Raw genomic sequence first — 22,014 nt, 5'->3', positions numbered from 1 at the left:
CAGTTTCATCTTTGTTGAGGCATAATCCATGGGTGGCCATCCACGTTTGTACGTATAGGTACATTTTGTTGATCATGGATGTGTCCTTATCGTGGGTACCGGAGATGGGGATGAGGATCTGGGTATCGTCAGCATAGTTAGTTTATGAGACACCCAGATTATCAAGTATGTCAAACAGGGGCGTAGTAAAAATATTGTAAAGGGTGGGGAGACGCAGAAGCCTTGATGTACTCCACATGTGATGGGCACTGGGTCAGCTGCAGCGATCAGTGAGAAGACTTGCATGGTCCTTTTGTCCAGGAATGATCTAATCCATGTGGTGGCATCTTTAGAGAAGTGGGCAGCTGATTGAGGCGGTTGCAAAGGACATTATTGTTTACCAAGTCGAATGCAGCAGATAGGTCAAGGAGGATGGATGCTTCACCTTGATCTTTCTGGTCGTCTAGTTGGTTCTTGAGGTCTATGAGTGCCGTCTCTGTCCAGTGTCTGGGCCTGAAGCCTGACTGGCATGTACCCAGTAAGTTATTGATCTCCAGATATGCTTGGATCTGGACGTATGCGGTTTTGTCAAGGATTCTGAGGAGAAAGGAGACGGTTGTGATAGGCCTATAGTTGGTGGGGATTTCAGGATCTAGGTTGGGCTTTTTATTAAGGGTAATACCAAGGCATCTTTGAGATTGATGGGTACTGAGCAAGATTTGAAGGAGGTGTTGATAAAGGTAGAAATGAATGGGGCTAAGTTTCTTGCTGCTTCTTTGATGATGGGAGCTGGGCAGGTGTCTCCCAGGCATTTTGATGGTTTTAGGGACATGATCATTTTCTCAGTTTCTACGATGGAGATGGACTTGAATTTAAATTGGTGACTGGGTGGGGTTTGTTTGGCAGAGGTGGAGTCAGCCGACAGATGCACGCAGACTCCCCACCACCGTATCACTCGACAGAAACTCTCGTCGAGAGTGATCTTGTCCTCAAAGCTTCCCGATACCTGGATCCAACGGGCGTCGAGGAACTCCTGCAGTGGGTGCATCCGCAGCCTGCACAGGCAAATGAGGTATATGCATGACGACATCATGCCCAGAAGGGACTTGATGGACCTCACCCTTGCGATCTTCATGGTCAACAGCCATTGTACATTGCCCAGGATGGCCGATATCCTCTCCTCCGAAGGAGACACCAGGCACGACACCGTGTCGAGCCGAGACCCCAGAAACAGCGTGCCTTGCGATGGCACCCAGCAGGATTTCACATAGTTCACCGAGAACCCCAGCTCTGTCAGCAGCTGGACAGTTGCCGCCGTGTGTGCGACGGCGGTCTCCCTCGACTTCACTCGGACGAGCCAGTCGTCCATGTAGGAGTAAACGTGGATCCCTCGTAGATGCAGCCACGCCAAAACTGGCTCCAGGCACTTTGTGAAAACCCTTGGCGCCGACTTCAATCCGAGGGGAATGGCCTTGAACTGGCAATGTTGCGCAGGAACTTCCGGTGCCCCTTGTGAATGGGGATGTGAAAGTAGGCATCCTCCAAGTCCAGCGACGATAGGTAATCCCAGCTGTCCCAGCACGTGCTGTAGGGTGACCATCCGAAACTTCTGGGATCTGATGTACTTTTCAGACGACGGAAGTCTAGGATATGCCTCCAATCACCAGTTTTCTTCTTGGCGAGGAAGTACAGAGAGTACACTCCGGAGCCCCGGATCCTCTTTGGGACGAGCTCTATCGCGCCCTTCTTCAACATGGCCCACACCTGCAGCAGGAGCTAAGGGACGTGGTTTTCCTGTCTGGCCAGTGGTGGTACGCGCAGACACTTTCGTTGGGATTCCAGGGTGTTTCAGTGGCCAGAACGTCCAGCACCCAATGGTTGGTGGAGAAAAACTTCCAAACGCAGACGAAGCTCGCCAGCCGGCCTCCCACCGGGGTGCACAAGTGCGCCGTTTCAATCTTCTTTCACCGTGGAGGCACTGCCCTGGGGTCCTTGGCGATTTTCTCGTACTGGTCCCTCTTCGCCGGGGCTGAGGACGGGATCTTCATAAGGAACAGCCCCTCGTCCCAGATGTCATCCAGCAGCGGGATCAACAGCACGGTCTTCCTCTTTGCCTCATGGCGTTGGTACAGGAAGCCCTCCTCCTTTTCCTCGGAGGTTAGTTGCAACAGGTTCGAGGCCCTAGAGATCATGGCATGGAACAAGCCTATCTCGTTGGGCAGTGAGATTCTGAGCGGCGGAGACGGGAGGTCTCTTAACCCGCCGTCGTCGTCCGTGCCCGTTGTCGTCATGTCCGGCTCCTCGGTGGAGGAGAGGGGAGCGACCGGTGACAAGGTGGTGGAGGGTGGACCCTCCTTTTCTTGACCAGAGGCGCGCCTGATGGCCCCGGGAATGCGGGATCTTCTGGCGCGGGAACTTCCGTCGGAGGAAGAGGTATCCTCTGTCAGGACTCAGGGCTGGCAAAGACGAGGAGTGTTTAGATATGCCTCTTAAGCTGGGAAGGTCTAGAAACTACAATTCCCAGCATTCTCTGGGTCTGCGTGTAGTTCAACACGTGCGCGCTTGGTCAGCTGTCTGGGATTAAGGGCAGCATATTAACTGGTAACGGAAGCGTGCAGGTGTGGCTTATTCTGATTCAGCGTGGAGGCATACCGGCCGCGTGCGGAGAGGAACGATGGAGAGCAGGACTGCATGAACTACAGACGGCCGCATTTCGGAAGGAGCAGGAGAGTGCTGATAAGGATCACGGCTTTACGGTCATAGTCTGGGAAGTCCCGTGGGGCTCCCCAGACCAAAGATAAGTACGGGGAAATGCATGGTGATTGCTTACATTGTTGGGAGTGATTTACAGCGGGTCTCATTTTCGTCTGGGAAGTCCCGAGGGGCTCCCAGACATAAGATAAGTAGCGGCGAATGTTTTTTGGAATGTTGTGCTGAGAAAACACAGTGCATGCGCTCATGTACTGCTGCGTTGGAACATCCAGGGTGTTCACTCATTTACGGTTGTGCTGCGCAAACCTAGTGTGTATCAAGCAATAGTGAATTTGCATCTTTAATGGGTCTCTATGAGTAACAAACTATTTACTTACAAAAGACTCAATATGATACATGGATATTACATTTACCAAGTTCACCAAATCTTCACTGGTGCAGTAAACTAGTGTAGGAGGGAAATCATTTATGTTATATGTTGCTTTGCTGCCCGAAGGGCCATGTGTCTTATTTATCATGATGGGAAGTTTTCCTAATGTTTGTTTTCATCATGTTGCTTGCTTATGTGTTTTATTGTGAACCAACAGGGGTTAGTACACGTATTAAGGTGTACTAGATAGGAAGTCAGGTTATTTACGTGGACAGTGTTACATGCTGGACAGAGTAGGGTTCTTTTCTGGTGCTTCCCCTGTCCCATCCAAAGTAGGAGTTCCTTACCCTTTTTCCGGTGTTCCTAAATTCCCCATCCTATCCACAACCTCTCCCTAACCCCTCTTCCCCCCATTGGCTGCGATGTGGCGATCTGTTTTATATATCAGGTGTCTGTGCCAACCACGGTGGGAGGGTCGAGTTCATTCGGCTTCCGTGGTTCGGGGGAGAGTGTCGAGCTCTCTTCCTTTCCTTTAAAGTGTGATTGTGTCATCCTCGACCGAATCTCCGAACACAAGGTGTGAAGTGCCTGGAGAATGTCCACCGAAATGTCCGCTGGGGGGTTGAGGTAGTTGGGGAGGTGGCGGAAACGGGCGTGACAGAGGAAGCAGTGTAAGGTTCTCCAACCCCTCTATGGTCTGCTCCTCCTCGACGGTCTTGTCGCCCCTCGTTGGGCTCCTTCCCGTAGGACTTGGCATCGCCTTCTCCAGTGTCTTCTCTATGGGCTGAAACGACGATTCCCTCCTAGCAGGCAGGGAAACTTGCGCCTTGTGGGCCGTACCCTGCAAACCCGTGCCTGCGGCCTTCGCTAGGGACACCACCACACTTTCAATGGAAGGCTTCGCCGGGTGAAACTGGGCCTGCACGACCTTGGTCGAGCTAGGGGCCTTCACCTTGGGGGGGGGGGGTCAGCGCGCCGCACCCCGCCTGGCTTTTTCCAAGTGGCCCATCCGGGACTTCTCCAGAATCATACCCGGATGGTCCGACTTCCTCTTCTTCGCTGAACCTGAGCGGTGGCTCGTGGTTGAAGGTTCCGGCAACACTGATCCTGCCTTGACTGCCAGAGAGCCTGTCGCAACGGCGCTGCCGGTATTTGTATTTATCTTATTTGTATTGCGCACCTGGCCCGAAGGCATCTGGGCGCATATCTTCAAGTAGAAATGGCTACAAAAAACAATCAGTACAGTATGATATACGGTATTGAATGCCAACATAAAGGCAACCGAATTATACACAGATTACAGGATACATGTAGGAGATTACAGACAGTACAATCACATACAAATTAAATACAGTATTCATGATACAATGGGTCGGGTGCTTAGCCTTCTATTGGGCCCCCGTCGCCAGGGCGCCCTCAAAGGTCTTAGAAGACTGCTCAGTTTTCTTCTTGTGGCCAGGGAAGGCATGCTACCGGGACTCACCCGTAGCAGGAGCCTTCGCCTGGAGCCACTCGGTGAGATGCCTGCGCCGATCCTTCACGGTGCGGGGGACCATCTCCTTGCAAAACGCAGTATTCCTCCATGTGCGTTTGGTCCGAAAGTAGGCAATAAAGGCATAGGGAATGCCCATCGTCCAAGTAGATGTTCCGTAGGCCACATCCTTGGCAAGCCCTGAACAGGGGCGTTGAGTCTTCCTTATCCTCTGCCATGTCCACGCGGGGTAGGCCTCGAAGAATCTTCTGGAATGCTCCAAGAAGCGAACTCGATGAAAACTCGCCCTTGAGGGGCGATGGAAAATCTGAAAACAGGTCCCCGTTAATCGGATGATGGGTCGGTTGAGCTTGAGGCTCGATGGACCGAAAAGTAGAGTAAAACTTAAAAAGCCAGAGAGCTAATCACAAGGACTCCCACCACTCAAACATGCGGTACAAATCTGAAGGTGGCTTCCAAAGGAGGGGCATAGGTAGAGGGAAGTAATTGGCTGGGGGCAGTATGACCCAGAGACCAGTGATTGGTTGTTAGGAGAAAGACAGTTCAGAATTGAAACTGATTTTTTCTTTACAGAGGATTCCCAGCCTGACGACAGGGAATATTCATGAACATGTGAATCCATGCCAGATCACATGCTGGAGAATGGTGCAGTTTTTGTTGCTGATCAAGGGGATGTGACCATGAGGGGTGGGTGGTGATCTTTTTGTGACCAAATGGAAACAGACAGTAGTTTTTTTGACAATCTATAGAGATGTTTAGGAGGCTGGTGATGACCAACCAATCACAATGTTAGGATACTTGTGTCACACTTTTATTAAGATATGCTAATATCCTGATTGTGGCTATAAAATGTTGAGCCCACGATGGGAGGGTTGAAGTTGACATGTCTCATTCATCTTCCCGTCCGTAATGTACAAATACATTGTGTGTTTTTCCTGCATGTGGTGCACTCCTTTGTGAGTTTTTGTGGATTGTTTTTGCCTCGCTTTGTGGACCGGAGTTGGAGGCGCCCCTAGCTCTACATTTGGAGGCCCCAGCAAAATCGGGCAGAACGCGAGGAGCGCTCACGGCCGCACGCCTGGGAAGGTGGGGCCAGGTCGCAGAGACCAGTTCCCGTACACATAACCGAGGAGGCGTATGTAAGTAAGGCATATACCAAGCAGTAGACACAGACAATGGATACAAGTTTCTAAACCTTCATTCAAAGTTTTGCTTGGGAAAGTAGAATTCCTAACTGGCCCCAACTCTAAAATGGGTGTAATCTCGACCATTAAATAATAAAAAAAAATACGTCCAAGTCAGCCTGGTCAAAATAAAAAGACCTATACTAAGAAAACCTGACCTTGCCGCCCTCCTCAAAGTAACCAAATGTGTTAAGGAAATAGAAAAGGAAAGTACTGTTTCAAAAAGAAATGCCACAATGGCCTCAGGTTTAATCCCACGGGATGCAGAGAGTCGTGCATGAAAAACGAAAAATAGGTGAATGGCACAGTTCTTTCAGTCTTGCACACAGTTTGGCTTACTGGCACAGTTCAACGTTCCATCTCAGGCTTTCACTTTCCAATAGTTCAATCACTTTCTTTAGGCTTAACTCGCATTGCCATTAATGCTCATTTCATATGGTTCTCAGCTTTTCACAGTTCTGCACAGGCTTCCCTCTTTCCCGGGCTCAAGCCTGCCGTCCCCTCATGGGGATTTGATTGATTGATGTTTTATTTGTATCACACTTCTACACAAGTGTTTCATAACGCGACTAGGCAAAGGAGAACAAAAATAACAATCTTTCTAGGCCCAGTGAAATTGAGAATGCGCAAGAGAAGGGGAGAGGGAAGGGGAAAAGTGCAGGGAGGGAGGGGAAGAAATGGAAAGTGCTGAGCAAAACTCATTTGAAGGGCAGAACTAATGGTACAGGAAGAACAAGGGTGGGAAGATGGGCTGCAGAAAGGGGGATGTGTGCCATAAAAGGCTACACCACCTGGCTGCTTTCTGAAACAGGAAACTCTCATTTGAAGGGCAGAACTAAAAGGTACAAGAAGGTCATGGGTAGAAGGATAGATTGCAGAAAAGGGGGGCAAGTGTCATAAAAATCTACACTGCCCGGTTACCTTCTGAAACACGAAACTCATCCGAAGGGCAGAACTAACGATACAGGCAGGACAAGCGTGGAAGGATGGGAGGCAGAAAGGGGGGCGTGCCATAAAAGGCTACACCACCTGGCTGCCTTCTGAAACAGGAAACTCATCTGAAGGGCAGAACTAACAATACAGGAAGGACAAGAGGTGGAATGATGGGCTGCAGAAAGGGGGAGATGAGCCAAAGAGATTGCACCATCAGGCTGCCTTCTAAAACAGGTAACTCATCTGAAGAGCAGAACTAAAGGAACTGAAAGAACAAGGGTTGGAAGATGGGCTGCAGAAAGAGATTGAAGTGCCATAAAAGGCTACACCACCCCGCTGCCTTCTGAAAAGGGAAACTCTCATCGGAAGGGCAGAACTAACGATACAAGAAGGACAAGGGTGGGACGATGGGCTGCAGAAAGGGGGGGGGGGATGTGCCATAAAGGCTACACCACCTGGCTGCCTTCTGAAACAGGAATCTCATCTGAAGGGTAGAACTAAAGTTACAGGGAGGACCAGGGTGGAAGATGGGCTGCAGAAAGGGGGATGTGTGCCATAAAAGGCTACACCACCTGGCTGCTTTCTGAAACAGGAAACTCTCATTTGAAGGGCAGAACTAAAAGGTACAAGAAGGTCATGGGTAGAAGGATAGATTGCAGAAAAGGGGGGCAAGTGTCATAAAAATCTACACTGCCCGGCTACCTTCTGAAACACGAAACTCATCCGAAGGGCAGAACTAACGATACAGGCAGGACAAGCGTGGAAGGATGGGAGGCAGAAAGGGGGGCGTGCCATAAAAGGCTACACCACCTGGCTGCCTTCTGAAACAGGAAACTCATCTGAAGGGCAGAACTAACAATACAGGAAGGACAAGAGGTGGAATGATGGGCTGCAGAAAGGGGGAGATGAGCCAAAGAGATTGCACCACCAGGCTGCCTTCTAAAACAGGTAACTCATCTGAAGAGCAGAACTAAAGGAACTGAAAGAACAAGGGTTGGAAGATGGGCTGCAGAAAGAGATTGAAGTGCCATAAAAGGCTACACCACCCCGCTGCCTTCTGAAAAGGGAAACTCTCATCGGAAGGGCAGAACTAACGATACAAGAAGGACAAGGGTGGGACGATGGGCTGCAGAAAGGGGGGGGGGGATGTGCCATAAAGGCTACACCACCTGGCTGCCTTCTGAAACAGGAATCTCATCTGAAGGGTAGAACTAAAGTTACAGGGAGGACCAGGGTGGAAGATGGGCTGCAGAAAGGGGGATGTGTGCCATAAAAGGCTACACCACCTGGCTGCTTTCTGAAACAGGAAACTCTCATTTGAAGGGCAGAACTAAAAGGTACAAGAAGGTCATGGGTAGAAGGATAGATTGCAGAAAAGGGGGGCAAGTGTCATAAAAATCTACACTGCCCGGCTACCTTCTGAAACACGAAACTCATCCGAAGGGCAGAACTAACGATACAGGCAGGACAAGCGTGGAAGGATGGGAGGCAGAAAGGGGGGCGTGCCATAAAAGGCTACACCACCTGGCTGCCTTCTGAAACAGGAAACTCATCTGAAGGGCAGAACTAACAATACAGGAAGGACAAGAGGTGGAATGATGGGCTGCAGAAAGGGGGAGATGAGCCAAAGAGATTGCACCACCAGGCTGCCTTCTAAAACAGGTAACTCATCTGAAGAGCAGAACTAAAGGAACTGAAAGAACAAGGGTTGGAAGATGGGCTGCAGAAAGAGATTGAAGTGCCATAAAAGGCTACACCACCCCGCTGCCTTCTGAAAAGGGAAACTCTCATCGGAAGGGCAGAACTAACGATACAAGAAGGACAAGGGTGGGACGATGGGCTGCAGAAAGGGGGGGGGGATGTGCCATAAAGGCTACACCACCTGGCTGCCTTATGAAACAGGAATCTCATCTGAAGGGTAGAACTAAAGTTACAGGAAGGACCAGGGTGGAAGATGGGCTGCAGAAAGGGGGGAGATGTGCCATAAAAGGCACAATCAGCTTAACAACACCCTTTAAACCCAATCAGAGACATCACAGGAAGCCTGTGCAGAGTGAAAGGAACCAGAGTGATATGGTCACAATTGTGAACGCCTGAAAGAGGCAGGTCGGTTGTATACGAATTGTTCGTTTTACAACTGTTCGAATTACAATTGACCTTTTCACAATTGATCGAATTGTGAAGGTCAATAGTAACATATATGTGGGGGAAACCCCCCACAACCGCCCGCCCAATGCCAATCCCCCCAAAACCCCTATATATTACATGGACACGGTAGCGTCCATGTAGTTATGGTTAAGTTGGTGCTTCCATAGGAAGAGCATTTTTTGGGTGGCTTATAACTTCGCTCCCTCTGGACGAATCCTCACCAAACTTTGCAAAAAAAGTATATGGCCCACTCTGAATTTATTTGCAAAGTTTGGAGAGGTTTGGTCCAGGGGGGGGCAAAGTTATAGGGGGGTCCCAAAACTTTTGTTTTTTCCCATAGACATAATGGGGAAAAAACTTTGCGCACGCCTACAGCCCAAACCGCTGGACGGATTTACACCAAATTTGCGGCAGGAGTGGGGGCTTGGTCCCGAAAGCGTGCTTTTGCAAATTTGGTGTAAATCCGTCCAGTAGTTTTTTTTTAAAAATGACCAAAATGTAAGGCAAAAAAATGTGTGATATCTCCGTTCGCTCCGCAGACGGACTTTCCTGTTTGCTCCGCGGACAGCGCCCCGATTGGCTAAGTGGCTTGCGTGATGTCCGTGGACATGCGACGTGTTCGCTGATTGGACGGTGTGGTGCATGAAGCACGTCAGATTTTTTGTGGCGCCCGCCATCTTGCATTCGCTGACGACCGCGGACAGCGCAGTGAAACTTGGATGAAAAATTGTATTTAGTGGAGTGTGTTGGTGTGTAAGAGTGTTTGGGGAGGGTGGGGGAGTATGAGATAGGTTCAATGTTCTGTTTTTTTTATGTGCTAGCCGCTTTTGTTGTGTTCGATTTGTCTGCGGACAACACGGCTGTTCTGAAATTTTCTATATAAACTAAATGGTGGGGTGTTCTGAGGACGGAGTATGTGTCTGTTTTGTTCGCAAGCAAGCTAAAATTGAGCTAAGAACACTTGCGGTGTCCTTAAATGTTCGTACATAAACAAAATGGGGGTGTTCCGAGAACGCTGTTCGTATTGTTCTAAGAACCCTCCTTATGTCCGGTGACATTACAATTTTTGTTTTTTGTCATCAATGACATTTGTGATGTCATCTTTGATGTCTTGGGTGTTAGCCTTAGCAGTGCACGGTGGTGGCGTGAGATATGGTTGCTTAGCTTACCATAACTGGCGAATTTCAGGGGTTTTTCGGTTTTACTTGGAACGATAACGTCCCTTTAACAAAGTTTTTTTTACTGAATATATATATATCCAACCCGATATATATATATATATATATATATATATATATATATATACGGTCAATTGTGAAAAGGTCAATTGTGACCCTTTAAATTCGGTGAATTGTTCATTCGAACAATTGTAAACTAACAATTTGGGTAATACCGGCAGGTCAGCACGTTCTGGGCTACCTGAAGTTAGTCACATGTCCCAGGGGGCACAGAAAAAATGTCATAGGGCCTCATCACGACTTTGGCGGTAACCCTTAAATCCAGCGGTAGCAATATTACTGCTGGATTTAAGGGTCCGCCAAATCAGGACTTCGGCGGATTTCGCCCCAGCTCTTAGCTGGGGGGAAATCCGCCGAAAATTCGCGCTCATACGGCCAACGGGAAATCCGCTGGTGGTATTAGCGTGAAATTTCCCCATTGAGCCCAATGGCGAATGTGGCATTCCCGAATGGGCTCAATGGGGAATGGGGATTAACATTACCGCCAAACTCGTGATCCGGCCCTATTAGCGCCGGGGTGTTCGGCGGTAGGGATAATACCGCCCAAGTCGTGATGAAGCCCATAGTCAAGTTTGGAAAAATGTAAGGTTAAAAGAACTAACATCATAGTATGAACGGTAAGAAAAAGTAGGTGTTTCTGCAACAACTTAGTGTGTAAATAAATTGATGCCAATGGAAGTGTCTGAGAAACATGCGAGAGCTCAGTCAATTTTGACACCCAGGTATATGGCATGAGCTCTAAACTCATAGGAAGGCTGGAAAAGCATGCCAAGCGCACAGTGCAAGTGCAACTCCAACATCAATCTAAAGTGTTGGCATAGTTCAGCTTTAGTCAGTGAGAAACCATTCACTCCTTCAGTCATCAGACCGCTCTGAAAGTATTGTGAATTCTTTGCTGACCTCCTAAATAAGCATGAGAGGATCCACGTGTTGTGAGCCTAAAATCTGAAGCTGCAGGAGTAGATTAGTGGAGTCAGGAGCAGAGTATAAAGTGTTCAGGATAAGGGAAAAGGCAGAACCCTGGGGCATGCTGCATCCTGTTAAGTGGGACTCCGATATCAAATGAGGCCACATAGCTGCTCATGTTCTACTAGCCTGGAGTTATCACAAGAAGGAGTACGCTAAGACCCTGATGCAGGCGTCTCATAGACTAAGTAGGATCTAATGGTCAATGGCTAAAACCATGATGCAGGTGTCTCAAAGACAAAGTAGGATCTAATAGTCAATGGTGTCAAAGGCAATCCAGAGGTCCAAGAGAATACTAAAGGTTGCCCAAATGTACTTCACCAATGCAGGCTCTCATCTGTATGTGTTCTCTGACACCAGCCACACAAATGACTAAGCGGCCTCTGGGCAAATAATTCATAGGACAGTTTCCTCCATGTATCAAATGAGGGTCTGTAGTTTTGATTCAACCGCTTAGTCTTTGGGCTTTCAAAAATGTTGGTGCCCATTAATTTGCCTAAGTGTTCCATGGGATGGCTACCTTAACATGGACGGTACAGTCTCTCTTTAGAATGTGCCAGAAGGGATGCATTTAAAACAGCAGTGATTTAACAATTTGTAATCAGCTTCTATGTGTGTGCCAAAGGAAACTGGGAACAGCTATGTAGATAGGTTCTTCACAGTTTTATTCAATAGTCATACCAAATTTAGTCCCACTGAAGAAGCCCCTCCTCCTCTCTGAAGCTTCAATTGCAGAGGGGATTTCATGACCTACATGTCGCTTTCATGGCAGATAAGAACATCCTGTGCACTGAAGTATTTTCCAGATTCGCTACACTGAAATTGACCCTCGCGGGTATGTTTTGTCATGTGCCTAACAAGGTTACTGTTCTGACTGAAGCTTTTTCCACATTCAGTGCACACATGAGGTTTCTCACCTGTATGTGTTCTCAGGTGGATAGTAAGCTTTCCCTTCTCAACAAACCCTTTCCCACATTCAGTGCACACATGCGGTTTCTCACCTGTATGAGTTCTATGGTGGCAAACAAGATCTCCCTTATGAGCAAACCCTTTACCACATTCAGTGCACACATGAGGTTTCTCACCTGTATGAGTTCTATGGTGGCAAACAAGATCTCCCTTATGAGCAAACCCTTTACCACATTCGGTGCACACATGAGGTTTCTCGCCTGTATGTGTTCTCTGGTGGTTAGCAAGATCCCACTTAAAAGCAAACCCTTTCCCACATTCGGTGCACACATGAGGTTTCTCACCTGTATGCAAGGACTGATGGTAAATAAGACCTCCCTTACGAAGAAACCTTTTCCCACATTCAGTGCACACATGAGATTTCTCACCTGTATGTGTTCTCTGGTGGAGAGTAAGCTGTCCCTTCTGAGCAAACCCTTTCCCACATTCAGTGCACACATGAGATTTCAAACCTGTATGTGTGCTCTGGTGTAGAATAAGCTGTCCCTGCTGAACAAACCTCTTTGCACATTCAGTGCACTGATAAGGTTTCTCACCTGTATGTATTCTCTGGTGGCGAATAAGATCTCTCTTTATGCAGAAGCTTTTCCTACATTCCGTACACTTATGAGGTCTTACACCTGTATGCAAGGACTGATGGTAAATAAGACTTCCCTTACGAATAAACCCTTTCCCACATTCAGTGCACGTGTGTGGTTTCTCACCTGTATGTGCTATCTGGTGATCAATGAGCTGTACCTTCCAAACAAATCCTTGCCCACATTCAATACACTTATGAGGCTTCTCACCGGTATGTGCTCTCTGGTGGAGAATAAGATATCCCTTCTTAGCAAACCCTTTCCCACATTCAGTGCATTCATGGGGTTTCTCGTCTGTATGTCTTCTCAGGTGGTGAATAAGATTGCCCTTCTGAATGAAACCTTTCCCACATACACTGCACTCATGAGGTTTCTCACCTGGATGTGTTCTCTTGTAGCAGATAAGTGTATCAGGCAAATGGACACTATTCTGAAATTCAGTGCACTGATAAGAATGTTCACCTATGCCCTCATGTGTGCAATAAGTATGTTCTTGAGATGGTAACCGTTCCCTCATTGTGTGTATATTTACAATTTCTCGCCAGTTTATTCTGCCAGGTGCTTAATGAGAGGACCCTTAATACTGACCCTTTTCCCAAATTCAGAACAAAGATAGTCGTTCTATCATGTAGGTTATTCCTGGTAACAAACAATATTTTTCCTCTGGCTGAAGCTTTTAAAATATTCAGTGCATGGATTCTGTTTTTCATTCATATTTACAGGAGTTTTTCTTTAAACAAAACTAGCCTTAGATTCAGAATGTATATAAACCAGATCAGGAATAACAGGCAAAACAAAAAGGCTGGTTTTACAGCCCATCAGGCACTGTTGCCATCATCGTCAAGCACTGCTGCTATCATCGTCAAGCACTGCTGCTATCATCGTCAAGCACTGCTGCTATCATCGTCAAGCACTGCTGCTATCATTAGTCTGTAATGCTATATATTTAGGGCAGCTCTTTATAAAGGGATGGCATGCACGGATGCAATAATGTATTCAACCGGATTATCAATCTTAGTTCCATAAGTCCTCTGAAAAGATAACTGGATCCCGGACCTGCATACTTCCAAGATGTTTGGGAATTGCATATTATAAGAATGAAGTGTTGCAGTGCATTAGTCCAGAGAACGTATCAATCGCTGCTGTTGCATTTCTGGGGCATCAATCACCTATTGAAATAAAAGGAGATGCACTTTATTAGTTTCAACACATTCACTATCGCAGGCATCACATGTAAGAGGAAGACTGGTTCTCAGTAGTAGTGATGTGCATTAATTACCAACACAATAACTAAATATATGTGGCATAATCGGGTGCCATCGATTGGGGGCAGGCACCCTGACAGCTGGCAGAGTAGTGGTGCTCGAATGATATAATGGGACGGAGGGGACATGCAGCAGGAACAGAGTGATGCATTTATAGTTACAACATTTTAGCATCCAAGAGCATAAGAAAAAACAACACAGGGTAAGTGAACAAACACAAAGTGGATATTTTAACCATCAGGGCCGTGCATATAGGTGCTGCCATCACTGTTAATAGCCAAGAACTCACCATGTATCCAGTGCATCCACCATCATTCAGAGCATACCTGCATTTACAGTCGGCTAAAACCTCTATAAAGGGTATAGATGACATTGCTATACAAGATGGCCAAACCGGCCCTTTTTTGTCAGCACTGCCATGTTCCGAGTGGGTTATCCCTATAAGACAACCTCCCCCTTTCTGTTCTCAGGTAGGTCGTCTGTACAGCCCCGACCTTATCCAAATTACCCTCCAGAAGCAACACCTCTGTTTCAGGGAGTCAACTCCCACAACATTTTATAATCTGGGTCTATCCTTATGTTTATGTGGTGCATATCTTTCGAGTCTGCTTTGAATGGCCATCTCCACGCTCCCTCAATGGTGATCCATTTATCTGGCCACAATGTACCATAAAAAGAAGAAGAATGCCCTGCTGAACCTCAATGCCCTCCATCCTATTCTCTCCATGCTCGCGGAGTGAAAAACCCTTTAAAAGGCCGTAATTCTGTGAGGCAGCCAGAGCTACACCCCTGCCCTTGACCCAGTACCACTCCCGGCATAGCCAAGTCCATGTATCATTCAGCTCGGGGGGGGGGGGGGTATTCCACGATTAAGGGGGAAGATTTAATGCACATGCTCCTCCGCCAGAGAAGGTTCTCCCGATCTTTGCAGTGTTCCACATGTTGGTGGACTGCTTTCAGCCGGGCTGTCAGGAACCTGCGCTGCGGCTGAATACTCTCCCACAAGTTGCCAATGGAATTCTAGAAAGAGTAAAGTCTTCACATGGCCCAGGCCATTTGCCTGCCAGCACCACTATTATCGTGTCAGTGTGCCATCATACTGTGAATGGCTTTGCCTGCCAGTGCTTTGTCTAGTCAACCACCCCTACCTGCTGCCTTCAGCCATGCCCCTCTCTCTGTACTCTAGAACCTGCCTGTCATGGTCAATGCTTCCCTTTCCCTGGTGGGCTGCCCACCGGACCATCCCGCCATGGTAGCCTGAGCAATTGGTGACTCTTGAACTCTTTGACTCAGACTTTCCTTACTTTCGTTCAGGTTGGGAAATCCCACCTTAGCATAGGGCAGTTGGGCCTTCTACCATCCTGACATTTGATACAATAAACCATTTTCTTTTGAACTTTGAATCTGTTGTCTGTGTCCTTGCTTCATGATGCATTCGCACCTAGCAGCTCAAAAGGAATTAGAGTTCTGATAAAAGAAATAAATCACAATAGCCAGAACCCAGTTTAGGGCTTCAAAAATCCAGAGAAAGAACTAGGATTGGGTGCACCCCTCCCATCTTTCTTTTTCCTTCCAGCCATCCGAGTCTGCCTCAATCTTCTTGTCAGCTCTGTCGCCACGAATAGCAATGTGCAGGGTCTGAGCTCACCCTGTAATATACCCTCTGGACTATTTTATATGTTTTTACATGCCTTTTACGCCTACTATGTCTGGCCTTCAGCGACAACTGGGTATTTTTGACAAGAATAAACGTTCAGCTGATTGCACTGCCCACGTGCGCGACATGGCAGTAAGCATGGCTTCTGTGCTTCAGCAGCATTTAGGGATTTTGCCAATAATAAACTTCTATCTGTCTTCACTGTACTGGTGTACAGACTGGCCAAGGACAATTCTCTGTCCTTCAATGGCATTTAGGGATTTTGCCAGCAATAGTATTTTTAGCTGACTGGACTCTCCACGTGCTCAGCATGGCACAGGATATGGTCCTGTCCTTCAATGACAATTAGGAAATGTTCCAGGAACTTGCCAGCGAACTACAGATTCCAATTTAAATTGACATAATAGAACTACAGAAGGCCTGCCTTTTGCAGTTTGCAGTGTTCGCTGCTATCTATGTTTTGTGAGTATATTGAATTCCTTCCCGGACAGGGCCTACACAGCCTACATAACAGGCATTGTTTACTCAATCAGAGGGTGCTGTACCAGGCGCAAGGTCATTGGCTCGCAGTCCAGACTTTTAGAAAAAACTTGAATGTACTTCACTGCAACTTGGAAAAGCAAATATCGAGACTTGCAATTCACTAAATATAAATGTGTTTATATGGCACTGTGTACTATAACAAGAAGGCCTGCATTACACTAAATATACATGTGTTTACTGATGTGAGAAACCTGAGGATATTCTCACTCCTGCTCCCCTTGGATCCTCTGCGCAGGTGGCCAGGGAAAGGTTGTTGCTCTAGGATCACAACCCTCGGGATGTAGCAGCGAGGGAGGATCACCTGGGTGGAGGATCCTTGGGGATTGGGAGTGGGGTACATACAGACGAGACATGGTATCCCCCTTTTCCTGTTGAGGACCAACCTAACCCTCCCCCGACTGTTATGGGTTACTATAAAACTGTTCTCCTCATTTCCCCACATGTGACACTAAACAGTTCTGGGACCAGGAAGCGGTGACTAAGAGTACAGAACGCTATACAATTTCAACACTCTAGTACTGGGACGAGGCAGAGGCCTGTAGAATGTTGAAAGAGTCAGGCATATATCAAAGTCAGGCAGAACCAACTAAGAAAGCACACCTGCAACCTGTTAATTGGTTGAAGGTGTATACAATGAGACAGAGAACACCAAACGGAGGAACAGGGAGGCCTGTGTGGGTGCGGGGTTGGGGGGGATCATCAGGGGACCCTTGTTAAGAGGAGAAAGCCATAGTGGGGCAGGAGCAGGACGCCGGCATATAACCCGGAGGATTAGCGGGACACAAAGCATGTGGGCCGTGTAATTGTTGCAGGTTGGGGAGACTCCATAATAGAGAGCAGACAGCAGGAGCGGTGAGAAAGTCAGGAGAAGAAAGGGAGTAAGTGTAGAAGCATTCAGGTTACCAGCGTGTTGAGGAGAACACCCACAGGCGAGCTGGGCTCATAGTGGTGGACTTCCCGACTCCAGAAGTGTGGAGGAAGCAGCGGGAGCTACCGAGAGGAGACGCCTGAAGCAGATGAGTGTCGTAGGGGGGGGCACACGAGCACCGGGGCACTCCCATCAGACTGAATTCAAGTAACGGTCTGGGAAACTAATCAAAACAAATACATATTGAACACCGAACTGAATGGAAACTTTACATTGAGCAAAATTAGTATATATTGAATACTGAACATACAGCGAATTGAGTAAAATCCTGAAACTAAACATATCAAACATTAAATGGAATAAACCCTTATGGACACAGAGAGCAAGAGAGAACCACCCAAGTGCCCACATGAAAGCGAATGACAGAAAAGGGTGCAAGTGTGAGTGAGCATCATAACAGTGCTGCAAGGCCGAAGACTGACAAAAGGTGTATGAAACATGATGGCAGAGTCACGAGGCTAACAAAGGGAAAGCCAGAAGAGTGTAAAGCAGCACATAAAGCCAAGAGGCCGAAATAAAAATACCAAGTGAAGGTGATTTGGTGCACAGGAGCCAGTGCCAAAGAACCTCTGTGGGTTGAAGAGCACAGGGATCCTGGTTGGACGACCTGTGATGGGTGGACCGTGTGGTCTATAAACTGTGCTTACCCCAGTGAGCCCTGAACGATGGAAACCATGATGAAACAATCCAATGAGAGCACTGAAAGTGAACGGGCTAAGCAAACCAGTAGGAGGGGCAAGTGGACCCCGAGTTGTGTGAAACCTTTAGAAAAGTCTGAAGCAAGCATCAGTGGGGAAGATAAAGTCTTGGAGCAGGGCACCCTGAGACTCGGGGAAACGCATGTGTTGTCTTGAGAACAGAACCTCGAGATCTTTGGTTTTGAATTGTGTGCTTGGAACTTGGGGAAGGGAACCCAGAGTATTGTTTAGAAAGGTATTGCATTGACCAAGAGAGGTAATCTTGAGACATTTGTGGAACTTTCTTACACTTTGGGACGGGGAGCTGAAAGAGAGCTGGGAGCTGAAAGAGAGCTGGGAGCTGGAAGAAGCTTGGAACTTCAAGTTTAACAGTGCTTCTTTTGTTATTGGCATCCCTACACACGGTTTAGCTTTAGTTGTGAGGGCAAGTATAGATTTTGGACACAGACAGACTTTTAAGTTGAACTCTTTGACTTTCCTTAGTTTCACCGTAGCATAGGGCAAGTTAGGCCTTCTACCATCCTGACATTTAAGTTAATAAATATCTTTTGTTTTGAATCTTGAATCTGCTGTGTGTGTCCTACTTCATGATGCTTTCTCATTTAGCACAAGCAGAAGGTCTGGTCTGCGACTCTGACCACAAGCCCATTGAAGCATGGCGAAAATGGGCAGACATAGAAAATACATGTCAACCTTATCACATTCCCACGTGTCCCAATGAAAACTGTACCTTACATGTGTGCAATGAACTGGGCGCAAAGGGAGAAGGTTATATCACTGTACATCAAACGCCCTGGGAACAACAAACCTTACTATATTTGGCCTTGTGGACAACCCAAAGATTTGGGCCTGGGGTGTCAAAGCCACGCAGTAAAACAGAGAACCCCATGCATTTCTGAAAAGAATACACACGTGTGAATCCAAAGATGCCTCACTTGCATGGGTCAGGGAAGAAGTGCTTACCCAGAATGCCCAGCAAAGTCCAGAATGAAGGGGAAACAACACACTTGAAATATTTGCAACCAAGAAATAAACCAAAACACGTGGGCAAGAACACCAGTCCTACCTTCCCACGTTCTCACAGGTGTTCCAATGAAAACGGTACTTCGCTTGTGTGGGGGTGTGCACTGACCTGGGTGCAAAAGGAAAAGGCTAAACCACTGGTACAACAAATGCCTTGGGAAGACCGGAGGGAAAAGCTTTAATGTGTCCCAGCCACAGCTCCAGGATGGCCGGGGGTGCTGTGCCCCAGCCTTGGGCACCTGTCGCCCATGTGGATTGACCGTGCCTAAGCCCAGCAGCAGACCCGGGGAGCTCTGGCGGGGTCTCTGTCCCTCCTCAGAGGGAAAAGCTCTAACATGGCCCGGCCAGAGCTCTAGGACTGCTGGGGATGCCTTCAGCATCTGCCTCACACCTGGGTCGACTGCCCAGCAGCCCAACAGTGGTCATGGGTAGCCCCGTCAGGGTATCTGCCCTCCACAGAGAGAAAAGTTCTAAGGCGGGCCGTTCAGAGCTCCAGCCTTGGGCACCTGCCTCCATGTGGGTCGACCATCCACAAGCCCAAGATCAAGGGGGTGTGACTATGAAGGATGGGTGGTGATCTATCTGTGACAAAATGGAAACTGCCTGTAGTTTTTTGATAATGTACAGAGATATTTAGTTGGCTGGTGATGACGAGCCAATCACAATATTAGGATGATTATTTTAACACATTTATTAAGATATGCTAATGTCCCGATTATGGCTATACAATGTTGAGCCCACGATGGGAGGGTTGAAGTTGGCTTGTCTTGTCTTCCTGGCGATGATGTACAAATAAATGTGTTTTTCCTGCATGTGGTGCATTCCTTTTTGAGTTTTTGTAGTTTGTTTTTCCCTCACTTTTGGGACCCAAGATGGGAGTTTTGGGACCCAAGTTGGGAGTGCCCTTAGCTCTGCACGTGTAAGTAATGGGCTTGAGTGAAATTAGTTTGTCTGAGAGATCCTTAGGAGAGAGGAGACCGACTGCCTGTCTAGGAGGGGTGAGGGTACGGATAGCAGGGCTCTCTGTCTGGTTTTATCCATTTTGTTAATGAAGAAGGTTTTATTCTGTTGCATTTCTATTGAGAATCTGGCACTGCAAGGCCCGATGTGCACCGCAGGGACACAGCAGGGACCGGTGTGCACCGCAAGAGCCGGTGTGCACTTGGAGCAGTGCTTGGCTTCTTCCTATAAGGCTTTGCTCCTGGTAGAGCTGCCTCAGTCGTGGAGGTGTAGTAATCCGACTTAGCATGGGAGATCATGGGCCTCATTACAAGGTAGGCGGTCTGGTAATAACGATACCGGTAAGTGAATACCGGCATCGTATACCGAACTGACGCATTACGACCTGCGATGCTGGTGCTACCGGCAAGCACAGTGACCCACAGTGACCGGGTAGCGCCTACCCGGTATGGGCGCAGGCACGCAGCAGCCGTGCCAGTAACAGCAGCATGTCGTAAGGAAGTGAACATTACGAGCTGCATGGTCATGCACCTACCGGCATCCAGATGCTGGTAAGAGCGGTCACCATTATGCCGGCAATACAGGCATCGCGGGACAGGCATTAATACCAATCTGCTGTGTTCCAAACTGCCACAGGTGCACACAATCAGCACAGGTGGAGGCAATGGAGTCAGGCACAGCACAAAAGGAGCACACCCACATACCACCCCCCTTCCAAGTCCAAAACAATACCACTAGCAGTTGCCATACAGGGGCTGGAGGACATGCCTGCACCCCTACTACTGCAGCAGGCACTAAACCAGGGAATGCAGAGGAGGAGCAGGGGGAGAAGGAGGGTGAGACTGGGCCAGCACATACCACCAGTGCAGGCAGTGTACCCCGCAGTCAGCCACCAATTCCTCGCATAAGGGCCAGTCCATTTGACTTAACCCCTGCACAGATCCACACCCTGTACCCCCAGGACAGGGACTGTTAGGCAGAATTATATGCAGTACCCTTCGAGAATACGACACACAATTAAGACTACAAGTGACAGTACAAATTCGCCTTTGGTACAAGCCTGTACTACACAGTTAAGGCTTAAAGTTAAAGTGGTAGTGATGGCTGAGCAGCCAGACTTATCTCTAGAGTAAGTGAGCAGTTTCAAATAGTTACACAAAGGACAACAATTACTATGATTCAACAAACACTGATTCAAGGTTTTCAAGTAAAAGAATATATATTTATTTTACTCTTCAGTTATATAACATTTCTCTATTAGCAGTTTAAAAATTGCATTCTTAATACACCACACCACCCCCAACAAGTTCCAGACAAGTTAAGCTCACAAAATGAAGTGGGAGCAAAATGGCACTCCAGCAACTTCAAAAGGGAGGGAAAGACCAAGTTAATTAAAATTGAACCACACCAACAGGTAAGTACTCAGGGCAATTGAGCAAGAGGAACTACAATGACAGAATCAGGTAAAAAAGGCTTAGGGCCAAAGTCACTAGGTCAAAAGTCTTTTGCTGAAGATCACACGGTTCAGGGTAGTTCGCGGTAAAGTTTGTGCCACGGATTCCGGACAAGATTGGTTGGTAGAAAAGTTAGTTCAAAGAGAAGAGAAGGACAAGCCCTCGGATTGGAGAAAGATTTCAAACAATTTCACCACGGTTGAACGGAACCGGATTTGCAAAGTACCTTAAAATGGAGAAGAAGCTGTAGCTGAGACGGACGTTCCTGGTAGTTCCTGCAGGCTGACGGTTCCTGAAGCGACTGTCGGACTGACACGAAGAAGGAAGACTGGAGGGTCCTGCACTACCCAGGGAAGAAACTAGCAGCAGAGCAAAGCAGCGAATAAAAGGTGCGCTCCTTAAAACCCAAGCAGGGTCCGACCTTCCTGGCTATCGGGCACACTATAGCTCTGTACAGCAAATTTGACTAGAGGAGGGGTCCTGGCTTGCAGTTTGGGCGAACTGGTTGGTCCCACTAGCTCAAGGGAAGACATTTCATGGAGGATCTTCTCTGTTGTCGGATTCTGAAGATTCGGACCTGCAGCAGGGCTTCACCGGGCGGTTCAGTCATAGTAGGGGTCCTCTTCCATCAGCTCCTCATTGGTTCTTTCGTTCCAGTGGCGACTCTGCCTTTCCAGTCCCAGAGACCTGCTTTTTATGCAGTTTTTCCCCCAATTCACACAGCCTGGCTGTCAAATACACAGCAGGGTGGCTGTCCTGACAAGGACAGTCACCCAGCCAATCAAACAGGAATGCAACTTGGGTTACCAGGGGAACCCATGGCAGGGGTCCTAAGACCCCTCCCTCACATCCTGCCTACCCAGACTTTCAGGCGCCTTAAGGAGGGCTTCTGTGCAGAAGCCAGCGAAAAGACGGCG

At 47.9% G+C, this 22,014-nt stretch overlaps 1 protein-coding gene across 2 annotated transcripts in view; it reads right to left on the bottom strand.

The window, feature by feature from the left end:
• Window positions 1–11,670: 11,670 nt before the first annotated feature.
• LOC138517041 (zinc finger protein 615-like) overlaps window positions 11,671–22,014 on the bottom strand; it is a 28,014-nt gene continuing 17,670 nt past the window's right edge. Inside the window, exons 4-5 of one of the 2 annotated variants that reach the window (XM_069632559.1) lie at window positions 16,938–17,125; window positions 11,671–13,738 (exon numbers count right to left, since the gene is read on the bottom strand). In XM_069632559.1, coding sequence (XP_069488660.1) covers window positions 11,773–13,086 — 1,314 coding nt within the window. In that variant the 5' untranslated portion in view covers window positions 13,087–13,738; window positions 16,938–17,125 and the 3' untranslated portion in view covers window positions 11,671–11,772. The remainder of the gene's footprint in view (window positions 13,739–16,937; window positions 17,126–22,014) is intronic. The other variant, XM_069632558.1, reaches the window with a different exon arrangement.

Source organism: Ambystoma mexicanum, chromosome 6q (assembly GCF_040938575.1).
Source record: "Ambystoma mexicanum isolate Mex_15411 chromosome 6q, UKY_AmexF1_1, whole genome shotgun sequence".
Taxonomy (NCBI): Eukaryota; Metazoa; Chordata; class Amphibia; order Caudata; family Ambystomatidae; genus Ambystoma; species Ambystoma mexicanum.
Note: the sequence above shows the minus strand (reverse complement) of the source record. Positions and strands in the feature narration are given on the sequence as shown.